Source organism: Phalacrocorax carbo, chromosome 3 (assembly GCF_963921805.1).
Source record: "Phalacrocorax carbo chromosome 3, bPhaCar2.1, whole genome shotgun sequence".
Taxonomy (NCBI): domain Eukaryota; kingdom Metazoa; phylum Chordata; class Aves; order Suliformes; family Phalacrocoracidae; genus Phalacrocorax; species Phalacrocorax carbo.
The window spans coordinates 69,465,897-69,488,381 of NC_087515.1; the positions used below are offsets into that span (position 1 = coordinate 69,465,897).

The following is a 22,485-nucleotide window of genomic DNA, read 5'->3' on the forward strand; positions in this document are numbered from 1 at the left end:
ACATTGGCTGGTTTCTGAAAAAGAGCTGTTGAAAACCTTTGAAATACATCAATGCCAGGTTTGTTTAAATATTTCTTACGATATACCCAGTGTATCTGTTATAATTTTATTTAAAGTTGAATGAATTTTCTTAGGAGTACAATAGCTACTGCGAGGCTCTCCTGAGGTTCCAGCTATGGAGCAACAGCAGTCATGGTCGCATTTTGTGGCAGTGCGAAAGCCTGACGGTGCTTTTCACCCCCAAATGTGATTCTGAAATGCTTTTAAGTACTGCTTGTCTCTTGTTGGGACCTCAGCACTGAGCTCTTCTACCATGGAAATGCAGCACAGGGCAAATGCATTTAGTATTTCTATGTACTCTTTGTGTGATGATCATGATAAATGTATTTTGTATTATTATGAGATAACATGCCTTGGTTTCTCTTATTTTCAGAGAAGAAATGGGGAAGATATTCCAGTTGCTCAGACTAAAAATATCAATCACAGAAGATTTGCTGCTACCTTTAAGTTGCAAGAGGTGACAAAAACCGACCAGGATTTATACCGCTGTGTGACTCAGTCAGAGAGAGGTTCGGGAGTGTCAAATTTTGCTCAACTCATTGTTCGAGGTAAAGTTTTAATTGCTTTCATTTTATCCATTCAATAGCTCTTAATACCACTGCTTTCTACTTATACCTTTTATTTAGCCTGCAGATGCCTTGATCTGAAATGATCACACAAAGTAGCCCTATGAGGCTTCTGAAATTGTTATAAAACAAAAGACTGGTTTGCAAAACTTCCTACAATTGCTTCCATAGAATAAATCTGTGTAAAAACCCTGATCTTGCAATGTGTGTAACATGCCTGTATGCTTTTCTGTGGATGCTGTTTGTTGAACTTAAGGTGAAAGCTGCTTAACTTTTCATAAATATTTTTACAGGTGAGAGAATCCACTGTAGTTAGTTAACATTCCTTTTTAAAACCTGTTGCCTTGAGCAAACTGGTAATACAGCAAGTAATAATACATTCTTCTGTTACCTGGAAGACAGGTATATAAAAATAGATGTAAACTTTCACCTACCCAAGGGCTGGGAGTGTTATGAAGATTTCTGTGATGAAGTGAGAGGAAGAAAATGAAAAACTTGCTTTTTTCTACTTGAAATACCTTTTTGTTGCAAATCATTGAGAAGCCTGCTGGGGTACAACCATAGCTTGTGTCTGGCGATGTCAGGTTGGCGATTTATTTATGCATTTTGTGTTCTGGAAGCACGTCATCTGACTGGCAAAGGATATGGTTGAATATAGGGGTTCAGTTTTTGCTTCCAGAAGTTGCTTGCTGTTTGGCCTGGGATAAGCTATGAAGTCTATCATTGCCTAATTGTGTCACCTGCAAAATTTCCCATTTTACTCTTAGTTGTGATGAGGCTTAATGTTTTTGAAGTGGGAGAAAGAAGTGGTGTACAAAATTTGCCTGTGATGCCGCTGCCTGGTGCAGGGTCTGTTTTGGCCAGGTAAGTGTGGGGATCGGGCACATGACGGGCTCTCGTTTGACTCGTTGGTCCAGCAATTGGCTGTTTGGTCACTCACACCTGGGGTAACGGAGAAAAGCAAGTTCATCCTTAGCTTGTAGAAATAAAAGTAGCACAGGAAATGCTCTAAGGTATTTGGTATCTGGTGTTTACTGGCAGAGGACTTTTCCCTGCAAGACCAGTTGATTGAGGTCAACTAGGTTTTATGCCTTCTATGTAACATTAATAAAAATGGGCTTTGCTGACCATATGAGGATTTAAACAATAAGTTAACAGCTTTTCTATTCTCTAGATATACCTTTTGTCTAGTAAAGTGCAAGTTGGTCTTCATGCTAATACAATGAATTCAGTCCTGCTGTTAGAGCATGAAAACAGACTTTCTGTTTTGTTGTTAGAAAAGCAGGGCAAATGGATGTATTTATCCAATAAATTAAGTTTTCTATTTTTTCTATTATAATAGAGCAACAAAATGGTGTTTAAACCACTATTTCTGTCTCAAAAAAATAACAAGATGACAATATCAAACTTCATAGTACTCTCTTTTTCAATACAGCATATTGTTCTGCTGAGAAGCTTGGGTCATTTGATAGAGAATACCATCTTTATGGCTTGAAACATAAACTTGATATCTAGCTATATATATGACAGCTGAATAGGTTTCATATTTTCAGGTTAATTTTAATTTTTGTGTGCTTCTTGCGTTGGAAGCCAAAGAATTTTAAGGGATGTTTTATATATACACACACACACCTACAATTAATAAAAAATAAAGGAAAAAAAAAAAGGAAAAAAAGAGAAATATAAGATTAATCTTCTAAAAATATTTTAATCCATTTGACATCATGGTAGAGAACAAAGATTTGTTTTTATAGTAGAATTTATTGCTTGCTGTTGTATTTGAAAAGCAGTATACAGTAATATATTTTCTTGTTTGTCTGGATAACCACTAAATAAATCTTGTTAGCCAAAAAAGCATACCCTTAGGGATCAGCTACCCTGGTGTTAAAACTGTACTGAAAATTAACCATAATGACAGGTCCTATATCTCAGTGGCACTTTAAAGCTGACATCCTGCTACATGGATACAAAAGATGATAATTTTAAAGGAAATTTTTGGGCCACTGATACGAATTGCCTTTAATAAGAGCTGGCATAGTATTGCCCATTGTCAAAGATGACCCAGGGGGAAGAGTTTATTAGTGCGTTTCCTTCTAAACTGGAAGTGACAGGGCATGCTTGGGGCCTTTTTGTTGCTGTTTGTAACAAATGAAAATTTCGCTGCAGAATTCTCATGCTGAAGAGTATTGATCTGTGTGTTCTCACAGCCAGAGGAGGGGAAAAAAAGGATGAAACACAATTTACTTTGTCATGGCTTTAGTATTGCTCCCAGATCTTTTTGAGTAATGATAAGGTCTTCGGTTTGTATAAGCCAAACTTTATTGACAACACTGGTTATTAGAGAGTGAGGGATGAGGATCAGTAGTTGTTGCCCAGTAACTCAAAATCTGGGTGTTTAGGTACATGGCCAAGATCCTTATGTATGCTACATCTGTACAGAGGTGTGGTACCATAATATAGGTGTAGAGACATCTGATACTTTTCTGATGGGCTGTCCATAAGTTAGTCTTGGTAATGAAAATTTCCAGTTACATAATGTGCATCACGTTGAAACATCATTATTTCATTTTGAGCTTTAACGGAAGAATGACTTTCAGTGGAGTTCTAAACTTTATTGCAGATGTAGTTCTTTGGGAGGGATGGTATCCATTTAAAGACACTGAAAGGGATAACCCAATTACTCCGATTAATTTTTTGAAGAAAAACCAGACTAAGGTAGGATTTGTAATTCAATTATGACATTTTACCAAAAGTAGTTCCAGTCAATGATTTAATGTCTCACCTTTCCTTAGAGCTGGTCTTTAGCTCCCAGCTCAGTGGCTGCATAGTATTGATTTTCTTACATGGTTTCTATGGCATTGCTGTCATTCTTGGATACATGTAGAAGGAACTCTCCCTTTCTCCTTCCTTTTACAGGAAGCTTGGTGCTGTCATTACTATTAGTTAACTTATCCTCCTGAATAGGTCCATCTGATTAATTGTCTATTTATATTTTCCCTTGGTGGCCGGTAAATTGGCAATTTCTGGGAAGGTAATTTCTTGAAGTCTCCAGGGTTGTCTGCACTAGAACTTGAGGGAGATGCTGGGAAGAACAGTAGCTGTCTTATGTAAGTGAGAGCAAACAAGAAGATGCTGACAGTTTCTTTTTACTTGTTTCTTACTTGCTTTTGAAAACAAGTATATTGTTCTCTCAAAGTCTTCCTCCTCCTTCTACTACTTAACATAGAAATACAGAAATTAAGTGCTCCAAGACATCATCCATGCTCTGTCTCATGCATATACTTGATACATACAATTGTGTAGGTTTTCCAAATTATAGTACCAAATAGCGTTGCTCTCTTCAGTCAGTAGAGATCTTCGCCCTTTAACCAGTCTTGTACTGTGTACATTGTTCAGAGCTCTTAAAAGCTACTGGAATATTTGTCTGAAGTTGGCAATATTTATCAGAAAAAGTGACTTTGTGCATCAAGGAACAAGCTAGTTTTCATCACATCAATTGTGATCAACTTCTTGGTTGACTTGGCATGTTGAAAGTGTCTGTCAGGAGGAGATGAAACTGATGTTGCATTCTTATGTGGTTCGTTAGCAGAACTTTGTAGAATAATCCTAATTTAGTTTGTTCCTGTTTGGAATGTCATGCACTCGGGCAGTCCTGCAGGTACAATGAATGAAACCACCAGTTTCTTTGGCTGCAGTGGATCTGGAAGATCTACTTGACTGCTAAGCCTTTCTTTTATTTTAATGAAACAGCAGTTTGTTGCTCTGATTGTAAACAATTCCTGAGGAAATCGCTCTCTCAAATGATATGATAAGGAATTACACTTTACATAAAATGTTTCTACACTTTCCCAAGTTTTATTTCCTTTAAAGTAGCTATGTGGTGTTAACAGACTAATTGTACAAAACTTACTATTACGCTATAAAATACTGCAAAATCAGCAGGAAATATGGTGTGTTTTATTTTATTTTATGTAGTGGATCTTGCATAGATTATTTGGAAGAAGATGTAGGTTAGTGTTAAAGACGGAAGAAAAATAAGGAAGAAGGCTCTATTAATCAACTGTAACGTTTGTTAATAATCTGTGAATAGCTCTAGCATATGTCTGGTTCTACTGATAATTCCTAAATTTTATCAGAGTCATAAATTGTAACAAATTTTGATGTTTTCACTAGGTGAATATAGTTTTTAACATTTCTTTATCCAACCCAAACAGCTCTTCTATGGTGGGGTCAAAGCAAGGGGAGGTCTACAGCTTGGTTTATAGTTCCAATATAGAAATGTACTGGTAAATCCAAGTTAGCAACAGGAAATGAAAGAAAGGCAGTTTTCTTTCACATGTTTTCCTCTACTGTCTTCTGACGCAGAAATCACAAGTTCTGGTAAACTGACCTGTTTGTATGGGTTTACTAATATGAAAGAAATTGTTTTATGTATTTGCTTTGACTTGGCAAACAGTCTCTTCTCTAAGTCTCATTTGATTCAAGTTTTGGTCAGGTGTGTGGTGGTATTATTCCTTGTTTCCCTTACTGAACTTAGTTTGCCATCTGGAGCAGTTTCTATTATGGAAATAAGTCTGGCACTGATATTTCTGCCTTTCTTGTCTGAAATCTCTTTAAGGATTTTATGTATGAAAACCAGCAATTTGACTGGTTCCTGGTGATGCCAGAACACTGTGATGATGGAGTTTGCCCCGACAAATGCTTCTTCTAGGAGCATTACGTTTTTTCTCTTAAAAGAAAACCAAAGTCTTTCCTTTTGAGAAAGTTGTACTTTGAAATTCAGTTTCCAAATTTCACTTGTACTTGTTTCACTAATCACTGGAAAAAAGTGAAATCTCTGGGCTTGCTACTGATGTGTGTCCTCAATTTTTCTACCCGGTTTATTTGTTCAGTATAGTAGTGGACTTAAAAATATGCCTGTCTAATGACATGGAGAGTACTACATGGCAGATAGAAGAAAATGGGTCAGGTAGTCTGAATATATACTCCCTGCTTGCAAACAAGCTAACTGTATATGTACCGATTTTGCCAAATGACCCTTATCTCCGTCCTCCAGTAAGTTGTCTGTCTGATGAATGGTGGATTCTCACCCACCCCACTTCCACCTGCCCCAGTCATATCACCCACCATCAGTTCCATAATGCTAGACAAATCAGCTTATTAGTAATACTTTGTAATATATTCAGAAATTCAATCTCCAGGAGACAGTGATATGTAATAGGGCTTTGGATTATGTCTTTGAAGAGTCTTGAGCAAGGTCTTTAGGTGTGTCTTTCTCTGAACTCGCTGAATTTCAGAGCAGAGGGGAAACTGGGGAGAGAGATTCCACAGCCTAAGTTGTTGATATTTGTGGGCTTTACATTGTGATCTTGGCTAAGAGCCCCTTTGAACCATCGCCAAGACCTCTGTAGGAGTATGCAAACATGTTAGTTGTTGTGAGTTGGAAGAGCCATGTGGCTCCTATGCCAGGGTCACGAGGTGCATTCCTAGAGTACAGATATTAATACCGTTACTCTTTTGGGCCTTCAGCCCACCCTCAGAACCACTTCATAGCCGAAGTTTTCTTGATAGCCAAAGCATAATTCTCTCATCGTTGTATCCTTGTAGGAAGAGGAGATGAAAATGTTTTAATGACTTTGCAGCAGTCAGAAAAATAATGCATGATTCTTTGAAGTTTTTCTAAACCTCACTAATAAAACATAAGATATATTTTGGGTATATATTTAGGTGTAAGCATTTTTCAAAGAGTCCAGGATCCAATTAACTTGATCTTTTTGGGACATCCTCTGGTTCTAATTTCTCTATCATATTAAGATCTTATCTTCTCTAAGCAGGTTTAATACAGAAATGTTCCTGTTTTCAATCCTCTGTTTCCTGCAGCAGGTAAAGAGGGGCTGTCACCCTGAAGTCAAATCCTGCCCCCTTTACATAAGAAGAATGAAACAAGAATATAGGAAAATATCTCAATAAGTCTATGTATTTGTAATTAATAAATTGAGATAGATAGGAGTTCCAAGCTCTTTGTGCCTCTACTATACTGGAAGGAGTAGCAGCCTCATTTTCCCATCAGGCAACTTCTGTTAGAAAGCACAAGAAAATTGGTTTTCTGGGAGAAGCAGAAGAAAGTTTTGACTGCATTCTTAAAAGAAGCCAAAGAGACTTGAGAATTCACAGGTGATAGCAGAAATGCAGAGGGTTTGGAATGTGCTCTATTCCGTCGGTCTGTGTTGAGCAATCTTGGCTGTGCAGGGCTGCATTTGAAATCACAGAATCACAGAATGGTTGATGTTGGAGTGGACTTCTGGAGGTCATCTGGTCTTAATGCCCCTGCTCAAGCAGAACCACATAGAGCCAGTTGCTCAGGACCATGTTCAGATGGCTTCTGAATATCTCCAAGGATGGAGACCTCAGAACCTTCTGGGCAACCTGTGCCAGTGCTTGGTCACCCTCACAGTAAAAAAACTGTTTCCTGAGGTTCAGATGGACCCTCCAGTGTTTCAGTTTGTGCCCATTGCCTCTTGACCTGTCACTGGGCACCACTGAAAAGAGCCTGGCTCTGTCCTCTTTGCACCCTCCCCTCAGGTATTTATACGCATCGATGAGATTCCTCTTCAGCCTTCTCTTCTCCAGACTGAGCAGTCCCAGTTCTCTCAGCCTTTCCTCATAGTCCCATCATCATCTTTGTGGCCCTTCATTGGACTGTCCAGTGTGCCTATGTCTCTCTTGCACTGAGGAGCCCAGCAGGAAATCCAGCTGTGGCCTCACTAGTGCGGAATAGAGGGGAAGGATCACCTCTCTTGACCTGCTGGCAACGCTTTGTCTAATGCTGCCCAGGACACCATTACCTTTTCTTTCCCCCCTCCCAGGACACATTTCTATCTCATATTGTACATGGTGTCCACCGGGACCCTCAGTTCCCTTTCTGCCAAACTGCTCTCCAGCTGGGTAGCTCCAAGCATATGTTGACGCCTGAGGTTCTTCCTCCTCAGGCACAGGACTCTGCGTTTCTCCTTGTTGAACTTCATGAAGTTCCTGTCAGCCTATTTCTCCAGCCTGCTGAGGTCTCTCTGGGTGGCAGCACAACCCCGTGGCATATCAGCCACTCCTCCCAGTACAGTGTTGTCTGCAAACTTGCTGAGGGTATACTCTGCATCATCCAAATCATTAAACATGAAATGCCACAATGTCTTTTGGCGGTTTACTTACTTTTTTTCAAGGAGGGAGCAAGGTGCTCTTATTTCAAAGTCTTTTCATGTATGCATTATTTTACTTCTTCCACACACACTTTAAAACCCTTGTATTCTTGACAAAGATTAGTTGGCTGTTTGGTACGATTGATCCTGCCTATCCAATTGCTTCATCCCAGTGTGGTCTTAGTTTGGATGAAGAGTGTTTCTATCTACTTAAAATCGTCTTGAATTCTTTTTAATGTGAGCTGTTGCTTTTTTGTAGTTCTGTGATTTGTTCTTCAGGACGATCTGAAACATGTAAGATAAAGCACACGTTTTGCTTTTATCTCAAAAGACACGAGTTTTGTACTGCTTGTTATAGTCTAGATTAATATTCGCATTAGGCAAAAGCTAGCCTCTTCTGTGCATCGTCCTACTGCATTCCCTGAACTTTAAGGATAGCTACCATAGGATTTTACCTTTCTAGGGGCCCGTGGTTCAGGCATCTTTTAAGTAAGAGGCAGTACCCTCTCAGCTTGGACATCAGTGTCATGACTTCATGTCTCATTCACAGAGGTGATGTGTGAGTGTAGAGCCGAGGGGCAAAGTACAGAGGCAGAGAGAGAGTACTGCTCATCTGCTCATCTTGTTTCTTCTTGAAAGTTTGCTCTACATGTGAAGTCACAGAGCCTGTCGAAAGAGTTTATCAAATACTAACAAAACACAAAATTAACAGTGACATCAGAGAAGACAAGTGACCATGGAAGGTGATTGACCTGATATGAGGTGGGTTTTTTTAATCTTTATTGTTGTTAGATCATCTCTTACACAATCAACCTCAATCCTGTTATCACTCACAGGTAAGAACGAATGGTGTCTAACCTCTTGTGCCAAGGCATAGATTTATAACCTCTGTACAGTTTTGCGTAACTGCTAAATATTGTTATGTAAGAATCATAGTTAACTTAAAAATCACCTATGAAAAATTAACCATGCAGGAACCAAAACAGATTCACAGTTAACTAATTTTGTGCAAGGGACACTGTCTATTTATGGTTTCCATTGCCTGGTGTATACTTCTTCCCGCCATCTGTGGTGGCTGCTGATGCTGTGTGGTGCTTTGGTTTGTGAGTCCAAGCAGCCAGTGGTTGTGTTGTGTTTCCTGCAAGTCTTCATCCAGCCTGTATGGAGAGCACATGAGATGGCAAACCCTGTGGAAGTCCTCTCTTCTCCATGCACTTCTCAGTGGAAACCGTGATGGGAACTCACTTTGCACAGGCTCTGAGTGGAAACCAGCAGGACAAAGGAAGAAAAGAGGAGGAGGAAGGCCAGGGATGCTGGTAATTAGCCAGATTGATGTTTGCCGGCTGTGGGTGGTTTTTCTTCTTTTTGAGCATTGCTTTTTTATATTTCAAACTGACACATTTCTAGACATCTGATCACTTTTAGAACTACAAATAGTTTTTCCTGTATCTTTATTAATTATTAAGTGTGACACTGTTTTGTGTGCCATTAGGTGCAATAGTATTTTATGTCCGGGAATGAACATGTAGTGGGCCTGACTGGTTTTGTGAAGGTCACCTTCAACCATGTACATAAATGTTCACACAGGAATGTGCTTTCAGAGCAAATCTCCAGATTATCCCTGCTTCCTGGCCCTTGGTTCCCATTAGAACAAGGGAATTACCCTTCTTTCAGAGGGAAGTAAACCAAAAGGTAGACACGTAATGTTTTCCCAGTTGCCAGTAGACATTCAGTTATGACTAAAGCTCATGCCAAGCAAAACTATCTGAAATACATAGTGGGGTCGTTGGGTCCTCAGCAGCAACAGCTTCACTCTGCAGGTCTGCTCCTGCTGTCCCACACCACTTGCTAGCAAGGTGTTAGGGAAATCCCATTGGTCGATAAAAGATAATTTTATTTTTTCTTTCCCGCCACCAAGATTAACCCAGGAAAAGAACTTTTGAAGCTAGGTTTGTAATCCTCATCCCTCTTACCATATGGAAGAGAAATGCCTGTGCTGGCCCAAGGGGGAGCAGTGCAGGGACAGGGAGGGCTGGGCCTTTTAAAAGATTATTGAGTTTAAGTCTTCAGGTAACGTGTCAGTGAAAGGGCAGCTGTTGGCAGGGAGAAAAGTTTTGCTCCTCTCCTTGCTCTTCTTCCATGCCCCTAGGCACGCACAGTCCCTCTTCTCTTGGCTCTAGGTCTGTGTCACTTCCGTGGGCTGGTTCAACAAACATAATGGGCATTGAGCTGCTCGCTCTCAGCCTGTCTGGGATACCTCTGCCTTACTGGGGGGTGCAGTCAGCTCTCCAGAGCTAGCCTAAGGCCCAGGAGCTTGGAGTGGGGAGGAGGGCAGGAAAAGGGCCATCTCCTTGCCAGGCAATGGACTGCTACTTGTTCTTGTTGGGGCTTGTGGAAACCTTGCTGTGATTTTGGCAGTAAAATAAATACAGCTGTAGGGTCAGTCAAAATCAGTGGAAGCTTGTAATGGGAAGTGTTGACCTGGGATGAACTTGGCCAGACAGCTCACAGTTGCAGAGGACTTAGCTCTATGCCAGCAGGCTTAGTGCCAGCTTTAGGTAATGTTCCTCTGGGGTCTTCTGCCTCTATGGCATGTATTATCAGCCCCCTTACAGGCAGTGTAAGCTGGGTATCACCTGCTCTGCCCAATCCAGCAAAGCCAAGATGATGTGGTGTCACTCAGCCTGGTTCAAAATTCTGTTGCTGGCGATACCACAGATGTGTCGTTAATGATTGATTTAATTAGCGTGGTCTCGCTGTTGAGGTGTTGTCCTATACTTCTGTCATTTTCTCTCGTGCCTCCTGATTGAGTAAGTACATAAGTGAATTCAAGCAGCAAGTAAAGCATTTGGGAAATTAAAATGTAATTACTCTGAATAGTGGGATCCCTGTTTGCCTTTAGACTTGATGGGAGGCAGTGCAAAGGAAAGAAAGAGGTGAGGAAAAAGCTCTTGTCAGGTGTCAGTTCAGGGAGAAAATAAGGGGATTCCTTTATTTCTTATATCTGTATTTTATCCAAGTACAGTGACATGAAGATCACTTGCAGTAATATGATTTTTCTCTTATTGATTAGAAATGTCTCCAGACTGCCCCACCACATCAGTGCTGTATTTCACTTGGATAATTTCTCTTCCAGTATCTGGTCTGTCTCTACACTTATTTAAATCAAATGTTTCATTTGAATACTGCATCTCAGGATGGTCTGTCTCAGTTTAAATGCCACTGATGTTAGCAGGGAGGTTAAGAAAATGTTTGCTTAAGAGTAGTGTTGTGGTTTAACCCCTGCTGGCAACCGAGCCACCACACAGCCACTCGCTCACTCCCCGTCCATGGTGGGATGAGGGAGAGAATTGGAAGAGTAAAAGTGAGAAAAACTCATGGGTTGAGACAAGAACAGTTTTATAATTGAAATAAAATAAAATAGTATTAATAATAATAATGATAATAATATAATATATAAAGCAAGTGATGCACGATGCAGTTGCTCACCACCCACTGACTGATGCCCAGCCAGTCCCTGAGCACTGGGTCCTTGGCCAGTTTTCCCCTAGTTTATATGCTGAGCATGAGATTGTATGGTGTGGAATGTAACACCCCTTTGGCCAGTTTGGGTCAGGTGTCCTGGCTGTGACCCCTGCCAGCTTCTTGTGCATCTCCAGCCTGCTCGGTTTGCAGAGCATGGGAAACTCAAAAGTCCTTGATTTAGTGTAAAGCACTACTTAGCAACAGCTAAAACATCAGTGTGTTATCAACATTATTCTCATTCTAAATCCAAAACACAGTGTTATGCCAGCTACTAGGAAGAAAATTCACTCTGTCCCAGCTGAAACCAGGAGAGGCAGACAAAGTTCCCTTACCTGCATAATTTTCCAGTTTGGGGAGGGGAAAATCCCTCTAGGTTTGACATCTGTGTATTGTGCAGGGTTGTTAAAAAGTGTGCCGATGAGTAGATGTATGATAATGATGAAAGGAGTGCATTTGGAATTCAACATAGATGGCAGAAAATGCAGGATGTCAGCGAAGCCATATATTAAAGGGAATTTGAATTGGAAACTGAATCCCAGCCTGCCACTGGAAGCATTTTGATCATTTTGATTTATTAAAGTTTTGTAACAGCATTCAGATGAAGCTCAATTAAAACGCTTAGTCTTGGGTGGTTTACGGTACACAAGTCATCATGCTAGTGAAGTCTTGCCATGATCAATGTAGAGTTAATCTAAGTTCCTTTTTGAATGCAGGTGCACCTGTGTGATTTAGTATGTGTTTAAAAACCTAGTGGTGTTCTAATACTGAATCACTTAAAAATACAAAGTAAAGCCACCCCTGACATTAATTTTCAGCTGCATTTGAGTGAATCTTGCTATTAAATAGTAGATGAACTGCAGGAACACAAACTGCGTAGATATTCCTATACCAATTGTGTGTATTGATAAATATACATGTGTTATAAAATAGCTAGCTATGGAAATATAGCAATATTTCCTTGGAAGCAGGTCATATTCCTAAAGGCATAAGACGCTTGCATTGTAGTACTGTTCTGACCGTCTCCTGGCTTCAGCAGCAATACGTAGTCGTACTGAGCACCGTCTCTGCAATAAAAAGAAATCAATTACTATTAGAGTGGCACTGCAGGTTAAAGGCATTACAGGTTCACGCTCAGTTTTGCAGCAGGGAGATGGTACTTAGCTGCAAATGGGGAATGATGCAAAAGACGAATGAGACCAAGTTCAAGGAGCAGTAATGTGAGGGTCTGGCATTATCATTCCAAGCTGTCTTGGAGACATGATGGATGGTTCGGTGGCAAGAAGCAGTAATACCAGATGATGAGAGATTCATCTTCAGATCTTGAGCCCGCTGCATGCTGTCTACCTGTTGGTGTTCTAGTGGCATAATGATTCCTGATGTGTTATGAAGAGCTAAATTACTGTACTTAAGCAACTAAACTGGTATGTTGAATTTAGTAACCCAGATTTTTTGGCAGCTGCTAGAAAAGCAAGTAGCATATCAAATGCTCCTGCACATTGTAAATTTAATTACCTCATATTTATGCACAGTACTTGTTGACAGGATCTTGTAAGCTATGCTAATATGGTAGGTAATTTGTTACCTCCAGAAATCACTTTCCATGTGCCTTCTGATCATTATCATGAAACATGATAAATGATCTAGCCCATGAGGTGTAAATGAAAATGAAATGGATAATTGGATTCTATGTCTAAATTGTGGCTGGAATAGTTGTTGCAATTATAATGGAACTTATCTCATAAAAATATGCTTTGCAATGTACTAGTGACCTTTAATCATCTTGGTTGGGAGTTATTTGAGGATAATTTTAAAGAGATTAAAAAAAGTTTACTCAGAATAGTTTGGATAGAAGTTTTTTTCTTTCCTAAAGACTTTAAAATATTTGTTTAATAATTCATATTGCGGGATTATCCTGCAGTGTTAACTGCTGGAAGATAGTATATTTGCAGAATTATATAGAAAATGGTGAGAAACATGTTGGTCTCTCCTAAAGAAGTGAGAAGCTTAACTACGTGCAGAAAGGAAGATTTCTTCCTGCTGAGATGCAGTGTTGAATTTGTATGTGCTGGTTTGCTGGAAAGCTTGTCATTGAGACTGATATGGAACTGCAAACAGGCATGTCTTGGAGAAGATTTAAGGGGTGTTGTAAGGATTGTGTTCCTCTCTCCTGTTCCCCAGGTATGTGCATGTTGCTAATGGCAGAGTTTGTGACCTACCTCCTCAAAGAGGAAGGAAGATATTGTTACGTTGGGACTGAAGTTTGAATTTTCAGCTCTTTCCTAAACTTTGTGTGATTTCTATCTATCTATTTATTTATTTTCTAAACTGCTTTGTTTCCAGGACTTCATCCTGGAATAACTACACTTCATATAGTTGTTCTGTGTCCCTTTTTCCTAGCCAATTAACTTTTAAAACTTGCAGCGTATCTTGTACTGCCAGACATTTTGAGTTTACCATCCCAGTTGATGTCTGTATGTGGTAATAAGTGCAATTTTTCACTTCCTGGATTCTTTACTAGTAAATGAAAGACGAAATATCCAGTAATGAGCTGTGGACTAAACAGAGAAAAACCTCAGTGAACAGTGTTAGAAAAAATGGAGAGTACCTTATTAGGAATCAAAAATTGCCTAGAATTTACTTATACTAGGAAACCTTAGAGCCTAACAAAAACGATTAGGAGGGATGGTAGAGAAAAACCTCTCAAGAGTCAACTTACATGCATTACTTTTATCCTCCAAGAAAGGAGGATTTAAGTACAAAATATGTTCTTAACATATCTGAAAGGCTTACACATTGCAGTGTTGGTTCAAAGCTTAAAAAGTAGGGTCAACATCCAATGAGGAGTTCTAGTGTTACTAAGAATGATAGTCCTGACTTTGTGTGAATTACTTAATTTGAATAAATAAATAAAAGTAAAAATACTTTGCTCAATTTAGAGTTTTTGTTTAGATTTTTCCCCAAATAAATGGATAATAATGGAATTTAAGCTTTATTTGGAATTGCAGAACATCTTATAAGATAATTTCTGTAACCTAGTGGAATGTTTATTCAAATTTTTAAGTATTTATATTGGCTTTTTGTTCCTTGTGTCTGTTTTGTGGTAAATCCCATGATCTATATGGAACTGTATCTGCTTGTGGATACAAAGAAGAATACTAAAAGTATTAATGCCACACATGTTTTTTGTAAAGCTGTCTGTAGACCAGCTTACTCATTTCCTGAGAAAATCACGATCAGTGTATTATATTGATTATCTGACCTATTTAACATCTAATAAGGATTAAATAAAAAATTCTAAAAATTTTTTTAAACCTGAAGTTGCAGTTCACTGTTTATGTGAAAAGCTTAGTTTTATTCTTACATTGATATTATCACAGTAACATAACTTGTGTTTTTTAGTAACTGGAGATGTAAAGGCTACTGCTTTTGAAGGGAGATATGACTAAACCAAGCGCTTTTCTTTGGCTTGAAAATTGAGATTGTAGTCTCATAATTTTTAATGTCTGCTTTGAACTTCACTCTGACGTTGAAATGTGTTGCCAGCAGTTGGAAGTGTCTTGACAAATAATTTATTCTTTGTCTTTCCACTTGTCTTGGGCTGGATGACTTGCATGTTCTAGAGAAAACAAGATACAGTCAGTGTGATCAAGCTTGTGATCTGTGGGTTACATCACCAGCCATGGGAATACTTTCCCCTTCCCTTTATTGGGGGTAGAAAGGAGCAGCTTTCTGGCAAGTGTATGAAGCGCTGCTTCATGCTGGCAGCCAGATACTTCCAGGGTACAGCTATAAGGTGTTTTGGGGGTTTTTGGGTTTTTTTGTTTTTAATATGTGGGGAGGAGAAGAGAGATCTCATGTTCCTGTAATTGAAGGCTTTGGTCAGCTTACAGAATAGAGTTTTCCCTTTGAAAGCCAGCCAGAAGCATCCTCTAGTATTTCTGTGTCTTTTTGCCCCTTTCTAGTCTAGTCCGCCCCTGCCCCAGGGCAAGGGGAAAGGGATGAGTTCAGAATATAGGGAGAAGAAAAGCAGCGTCTCTGCAGATCACCCTCCCATGCCCTCAAACCAACTTCTTCTTATCTCTGCAATGTTTGAAGACAAAAGCACAATTTTCTAAGTATAATAATGACTGAGGCAACAGCTCCTGCTCAGCTCTTGAAAAAGTTAAAGAAGCTTGGATGAAATCAGTGGAGCTCAGCATTTTGATAGTGGATAAGCTAGAGTCCTTGTCTGTGACGTTTTTCTCCTTTTTGCTTTTACTTAGGTGAAACATGGCATATGTTCCAAGAAGCAGATAGAGTAGACAACTGTGGGGAAAAATCATTGTTGCAAACTTGCTCTCAGTATTTTGCAAAGGTACTTCTCTTCCAGTTGTTCCAGGAGCAGCTCTAGCCTGTTATTTGAAGCAAGGGACCTTACTCCTGTGATGACTCTGTCAGCTCATTGGCTGCTGCCCGCAAAGTCCCACTGTCACCCTCTCAAACCAGGCCATTTGGCCTATGCTCCCACCCAAGAAAGCACAACTGAATCAGCTTTGCTACTAATTTTTAGTTGGCATCATATTAATGCAGCATAACGAGTATGTGCGTCTCCTCTCAGGTTCTGCAAGGGAGGGACTTGTCTCACCAGTCTCATGCCTCTTGACTCCTTACGTTGGCTGTCCAGAAAGTTAACAAAGCGATGTGACGCATGCATACAGGCTGCCATTAATACCCTTCTCTGCTAGTTCTCACAAGCATGGCATGCTGCAGTCCCCACTTTTGCCACCGCTTTCTCTCTTATATTTTTTCAGCTTTGCACCAGTAGACCCTCTGGACTTCCTGCAGTATGATTTAACTTGGCCATCTTTTGTGCCCTGCCTGCTGGTTGCTCCTTTTATGAGTGGAGCAGAGAAAATGCTGTCAGGTTAAATGTGCCAATAAATGACAATAGTAATTGAAAGGTGGTTAAAAAGTCTATTTTACTAGAAAGACTAACTCCTTTTCCAATAGGTTTTGTAAAGGCAATACAGTTGGACACTTTAGGAAGAAGATTGGACTATGCCAACTGGCTGGCTGCAGACGTGTTTAAGACACACTTTGAGTGTAGGCTTACAGACTCTTCTTTCCTGAGATTTGTCTTTGGTTTTTGTAAGAACCTGCTCCACCTTTTAAATTTTTCTTTTTATTGCTTCAGTTCTTTAACTTCATCTATTTCTTAATGCCATTTCAGGAATCTGTTTGACCTTCCTCTTGCATTTTTCATTCAACACAGCTGCCTGAAGAAATATTTCATGAGTTTTATTTTTCCTGGGAACACCTCCAATACTTGGCCTCTAAGTATGTGGACTTTGCTACAGAAAGAATTGTGCCCCAGTGGCACTTCTTCTCCCTCCAAATTACTCTTGTTATCAGTGACATTTTCACAATTAGAAACAAAGTGATCCTCCTGCTTTACTTCCAGTTGTTTCAGGAGCAACTTTAGCCTATTCTTTGAATAATACAAAAGGTTAAAGAATTGATTGAGAGAGCACAGGTTGGCTTTTTATTCAGGCCAAACCAAGTGGCTGTTTCAGGGAGTTCACCAAGCAACTTTCTGGAGTTGCAGACAGATAAGAGTGGTTTAATTCATGGGTTTTTTTGACCAAATTTTGTTGCCCTTTATGTAAAAATAAAACAAACCCCAAAATAGGACTTTAACGGTATGTCAGTGCTTTGGGGATGGAACAAAGATTTTGTTAAAAATATGTAATGAAAGGAGGAAGATCTTTTTGCTTTGAAGCTGAACATTTTGTACAGCTGCTATTTATTATAATAAATATATATATATATATATTTATTTATATTTATATATATATATGCTATATATTATAATAAAAGGGGGGGGGGGGGAGTAGGAAGTGTCTGCCAAACAGTACATGGTATGTGCAAGCTGTCCCTTTTATAAGGAGACTCTGTCCCCTAAGACATTTGCACCATTAGGACTTCTGATAATTAAGATGAACTATATTTCAGCAAGAAGACAGCCTTCTGGCCAACTGACTAAGCAGATGCCAAGTGGAAGCAAATGAAACTAAGTTGAGCTCTCAGGCAATTAACAGAAATTAATGGACCAGGTACCTACAGTCTGTTTCCTGTGGGTGTCAGTTCAGTGTCCTTGCGCTTCCTGCACTTCCATCTTTGCAAACTTTCAGGGCTTTGGCTCCTGAGGTTTCCTTATTGAAATTTTCTGGGATTTATCACCTGCTTAGCAGAGCTCATGGGATTCCTGTGGGGAATTAAAAATTTCACAGGATTCTGGAATTTGAAGCAATTAAGAGGGAATCATTGAAGCGATCTTCTAATGGCAAGAATCTTGTTTTGACTTACAGTTTTGGGGTAGAGAGGAGGCCCTCAAGAGGGATTTGTACTCAGGAAAGAGCTTTAGCCTGTCAGTCACTGTTTGGTCTGGTTTCAACCTGGTTTCTGAAAGATGCGTCTCCATACTGCCATAATTAATGAAGCTTCCTAATCTGTGAAGGAATTTTCTACACATTCTGGTTTTGACTGATTCTGTGCCTCATGAGCAGGTTCATACACAGATTATTTATTTATTTGTTGGACCTTCCCTGAAATATATATATTTAAAAGCATGGCAAGGGCCGGGTATGTGCATCAGTGTCTGGTGTTACAGCAGATGTACCAAAAGGCACGGTCCTACTTCCCACTCCCACTCCCAGCAACATGCTATTCCTGCTTTTTTTCCACCAGAGCCATACTTATATCCTTGTGCAGTCAGCTGACTGGGGAGCTAAACTAACAAAAACTAGACACTGTAGAAAGAAGTGGGTATTTTCATGTCAGGATAGTTTGCTAACAGTAGAACCACTGGTCTGTCAAAGATGGAAAGACCAGGGAAGAGGTGGTAGTTCACTCCCCATGACGATGTGGTAATTTTAGGTTGGCCTAGCTATAATGTGAAACTGCATCCCCAATCTGCTTTGCAAGTGGATTACACCACATGGCAGAAATCTTTGTGCCTACAGGGAAATGTAGTGTGGAACAGTTCCCGAGATAAACACCGTTGTCTTGTTTTCTTTTTTTCCTGTAGTAGCTTCCTTGTATGAACATGCCTTAGAGGAGTTGATACAACAGAAGGAGGCTGACAGGAGATACTAGTATGTTCCCTCAAGCCCACGTTATCTTGTTATAGTAGAGGAGATAACCAGATACCAGAATGATGGGCCTTAATGTAATAGCCCTGAGTAGAAAAACCTCCAGTAAACCTCATCTTTGGATTGTTAAGAAAAATAACAGTATAGAACAGGAGGGAATCTACTGTGCTGGGGGGAGGCGGGGCGGGGAGTGGGCAGGAGGAGAGATGAAAAGAATGGAAGAATGGTTGAGAAAGGAAAGTAAAATATCTCTCTTAAACTGAATGTTTGATTCCATTCAAGATCAGAATGCTAATCAGAGAATTTAAATATATAAATACAGTAACACTTGGGAGTGACTTTTCCATAATAACCAATGAATTAAGCTAGTGTGATTTGTATAGGTACAATTAAAGTGTGGGAAAGCAAACATATATGTGTAGCTTTTATACCTGTATTAATCTATGAATGACAAGATAGACAGCTGTGCACACATCACTGCACTGCTATACGGTATATTTGAAATTTGCATCCACACTAAACCCTTAAAAAGAAAAAAAGAGGGGGGAAATGGATTCTTCTCAAATGATTGTTTTGAGTCTAAATTTTAAAAAAGAAATTCCTCTTCTGAAGAAAGTGACAGGTTGCAATATTAGAAGTAATTCTAGTCACTCCAAAAGACATTTAAAAGGAGAGAGACAACGAGCGAGCACTCTTAAGGTGTTCATAATTCAGGCAAGATGGGAGAAGGCAATACAAAGGCAAAAATATTTTATTGAAGAGCAAAGGATCATGAACCTGGATGAGGAAAGGGCCAGGCTAAAGACCTTTAGGTGGAATTACAGGTGTTTCTTTTTAATAGCCAGTTAATACATGGTGTAAACGGCATAGGGCATGAACAGAAACGCTTTATTAAATAACTTGAGAAGTATTAGACAACATACATATCAAAGAGGAAAATATCTGGGTTGTTTTAGTGTTTTCAAAGGGTACTTTGAGATTCAGCAATGTTACTGCCCCCTTCCATTACATATTTTGTCTTTTATGTATTGTAGAGAAAGAAATGATAAATAATTCAGGCCAAGGAAAGTATAAACACCACAGGGTTAGAATACTTACCAGTGGGGGAACTGTTTATACTGACTGTGAAACAAAGGCAGACAGCAGGGCAAAACATTTTGCCTTGGCAGGAGAGGCCGTGTAGATAAGTGGTAATTTTATCTTCTTTTAAGGTATTTAACAATTGTGAGCCCAGTAACACTCATGGATTGGTCTGCACAGAGAGGAGGAGTTGAAGGACTTCAAACAAGCTATTTTACTTGCTGACTTTGTTTAATTTGCTGTTTATTTTTCCTCACACATTAAAGGGATGATGGGATAGGAGAAAGTTTTTAATAAGGTATTATGTACGTGGGATGACTTAGTGCAGGTACAACATAATTATGCTCTTCTTACTACATCTGTATTATAGTAACCATTCAGGGATGTAAATCAACAGAAAATATCTTTTTTTCACTTGGTTAGCTTATACTACTTTGGCTCTGCAAAGTAGCTTTTCTTTTAAAACAAAGAGCTTTCCATTCATGCATCAGAAAAAAAAGAAACTTGATCATATATAATAAAATGGAAAGAAAATGCAGCCATGCACCATTCACACCCTAAAAGAAGTGGTGAGTTGGAGCATTTATAGTTTTATGCAGAGGGCACTCACCTAGAATGAATGGAAACCCATGTTCATGTCTCTTCGTCCAGCATTCAATCAGTAACTTGACCTCTGCTGATTTTTTTCTCCTTAGGAGAACATGATAGTAACTTAAGAAAATACTGCTACTAGGCAAAACATCTGCCTAGTTTAGTATATAAGCTTAGGGGAAGGTGCAAGAATGGGAGAGGCACACAGTGATACGCTTCCTTCATGAGTCGTCGTAGCACCTAGCACTCTGCAGCTTAAGATTTATCAAGCCAGAGACTATCTCAACATGTCTGTGTGCAACATCTTTGGACCTTCTATGAATTTGTCAAATTGTTTTTGAACTTGTAGTTTTGCCCATCATCCTGCAGTAATGAGTTCCCACTGTTAACTTGAGTTAGAGAAGAAAGTACTTCCTTCTGAAGCTGCAGGATTCTCTTTTTATAAAACTGTTATGCACTGTCATTTTTTCACTGCAAGAAATAGCAGAAGTCATTCCATAATAATCCTTTTCATGCCACTTGTCATTTCATAAACCTCTAGCATGTATTCCTTCAATCACTATTCTTTCATGTTGAATAATCCAGACTTATTTAACATTTCCACGTACGGCAGTTATCCTGTGTCTTTGATAAGGTCTCTTTGACCTTTCCTATGTCTTCTCTTCTAGCCCATCCAGCAGGAGGTAGGAAGACCAGATCTAAATCTTTTCTTTTAGATGTGAGAATATTATGAGTTTACACAGTAGCACAAGATATTGTGCTTTCTTTTGTGGTCTGTTTGTAATAATCACTGATACCTTATCTGGCTTTTTGTCCGAGTGAGGTGATGGTCATGAAATTCCCTACAGAGATATTTCTGTCTGGTTATACTGATTTAGAGTCCATGAGGGATTCCCCTCCTGCCCCATACACTGCATTGTATTTATCAGCTTTGACTTCATTTGCCACTTTATTTCTTAATTCTTTAGTTTCTTAAGGAAAATGAGATAAGCTGGATGAATCTGTTCTATACTACCACCGCAGACAGAAATACTGCTGCGCTAATTGGAGCCACAAAAAAACCCATGTTCTTCCTGACCCTTGTAAATAGACCTATGACTTAATGAATGTGTTGCAGAAGATGATTCAGCTTCAAAACGGTGGATGTAGAGACTGTAGAGACTCCTCTGAGAACCCCGAGCTTGTAGGTTAAGGAACTGTCCTGGGAAATGGGAAGTCTCTGCTCAAATCGTTGGCCCAGTTCAGTCAGACAAAAGGAATGGATGTGGAACGTCCTTATGCTGAGAGATTGAATAAGCCACTTCTCTATAGACACAGAACTACCCTCTGAATGCCCCACGTTATTGGCCCCACATGCAACCAGGCTGAAAAGTCAAAACATGTCATTTTGGAAATGCTAACGTAGATGTTTTTTATTGCAGCTATTTGCTGAATTTGGATGAATTTTTAAAACTTTAATCTTAACCCTCTCAACTTTCATTGAGTGTTTTGCTCCACACACCCGTCCCCCTCTTCCCCCACAAAAAACTCAACCCCAACCTCAGCCTATCTAGCCCATTTCATTCCCAAGAAGGAGGAAGGTTTTTGTATGTGGAGTTACTCTGTTTTCAATTTCTAAGCCTCAGCACTTTAGGAAGGTATGAAATATGTGTGTGTGGGATTGGTTTGTGGGACCACTATATTCTTGGCTGTAACCAAACTTAACTATAAAATAGGTTTCCTGCACTTGTGTGGCCCTGAGAAAGGAATTATTTGAGGACTGGAGAAAAAGTTGGAATTGGCTTTGTGCTCAGGATCACCCAGCCCTTGAATTTTCACTGGCAGGATGTGGGTACTAAACAGAAGGGTTTGCACCCTGCGAACATGCCTCAGAAGTTGGGAAAAGAGGCTGTGACAGAGTGCCGGTGGGAAGAGCTTACAGATACGCATCTAGCTGATCACTGACGTCTCAGTTCAGTGGCCAAACCATTTAACTTCTTAAAGTAAAACTCAAGTGAATTTTTGAAGGAAAAGCTATTTTAAATAAAAAGGGGAAGATTTAGGGGATTTTTTTAAATGTCCAAATGCTGTGTTGTGGCTCATTATGCTTGGAAAACAGTCAAGTGCACCTATTCTCAATGTTTCTGCAAACCCAGCTTGCCTTTCCCATTACAGGGTGGGGAGGAGGGTGAATAACAGGCAGTCTCTCTTGAAAACAGGCAAGATAATTATATGGATCCAGAGGTAGAAGCCTAAATAGAGTTCAGTGGAGCAACTTCACCAGTCCTCTGAGTTAACAGAACTGCTTTTTTTTTTCCATGAAACCACATTTATCAGAAATGTAGCAAGTCCCATGAGAGA

The 22,485-nt window shown here is 39.6% G+C and overlaps 1 protein-coding gene across 6 annotated transcripts in view; it reads left to right on the forward strand.

Moving 5' to 3' along the window:
* Positions 1–22,485, forward strand: part of PTPRK (protein tyrosine phosphatase receptor type K) — a 414,239-nt gene that overhangs the window by 203,444 nt on the left and 188,310 nt on the right. For all 6 annotated transcript variants that reach the window (XM_064447325.1, XM_064447319.1, XM_064447321.1 and 3 more), the window contains exon 6: positions 434–608. In XM_064447325.1, the coding sequence (XP_064303395.1) occupies positions 434–608 (175 nt within the window). The remainder of the gene's footprint in view (positions 1–433; positions 609–22,485) is intronic.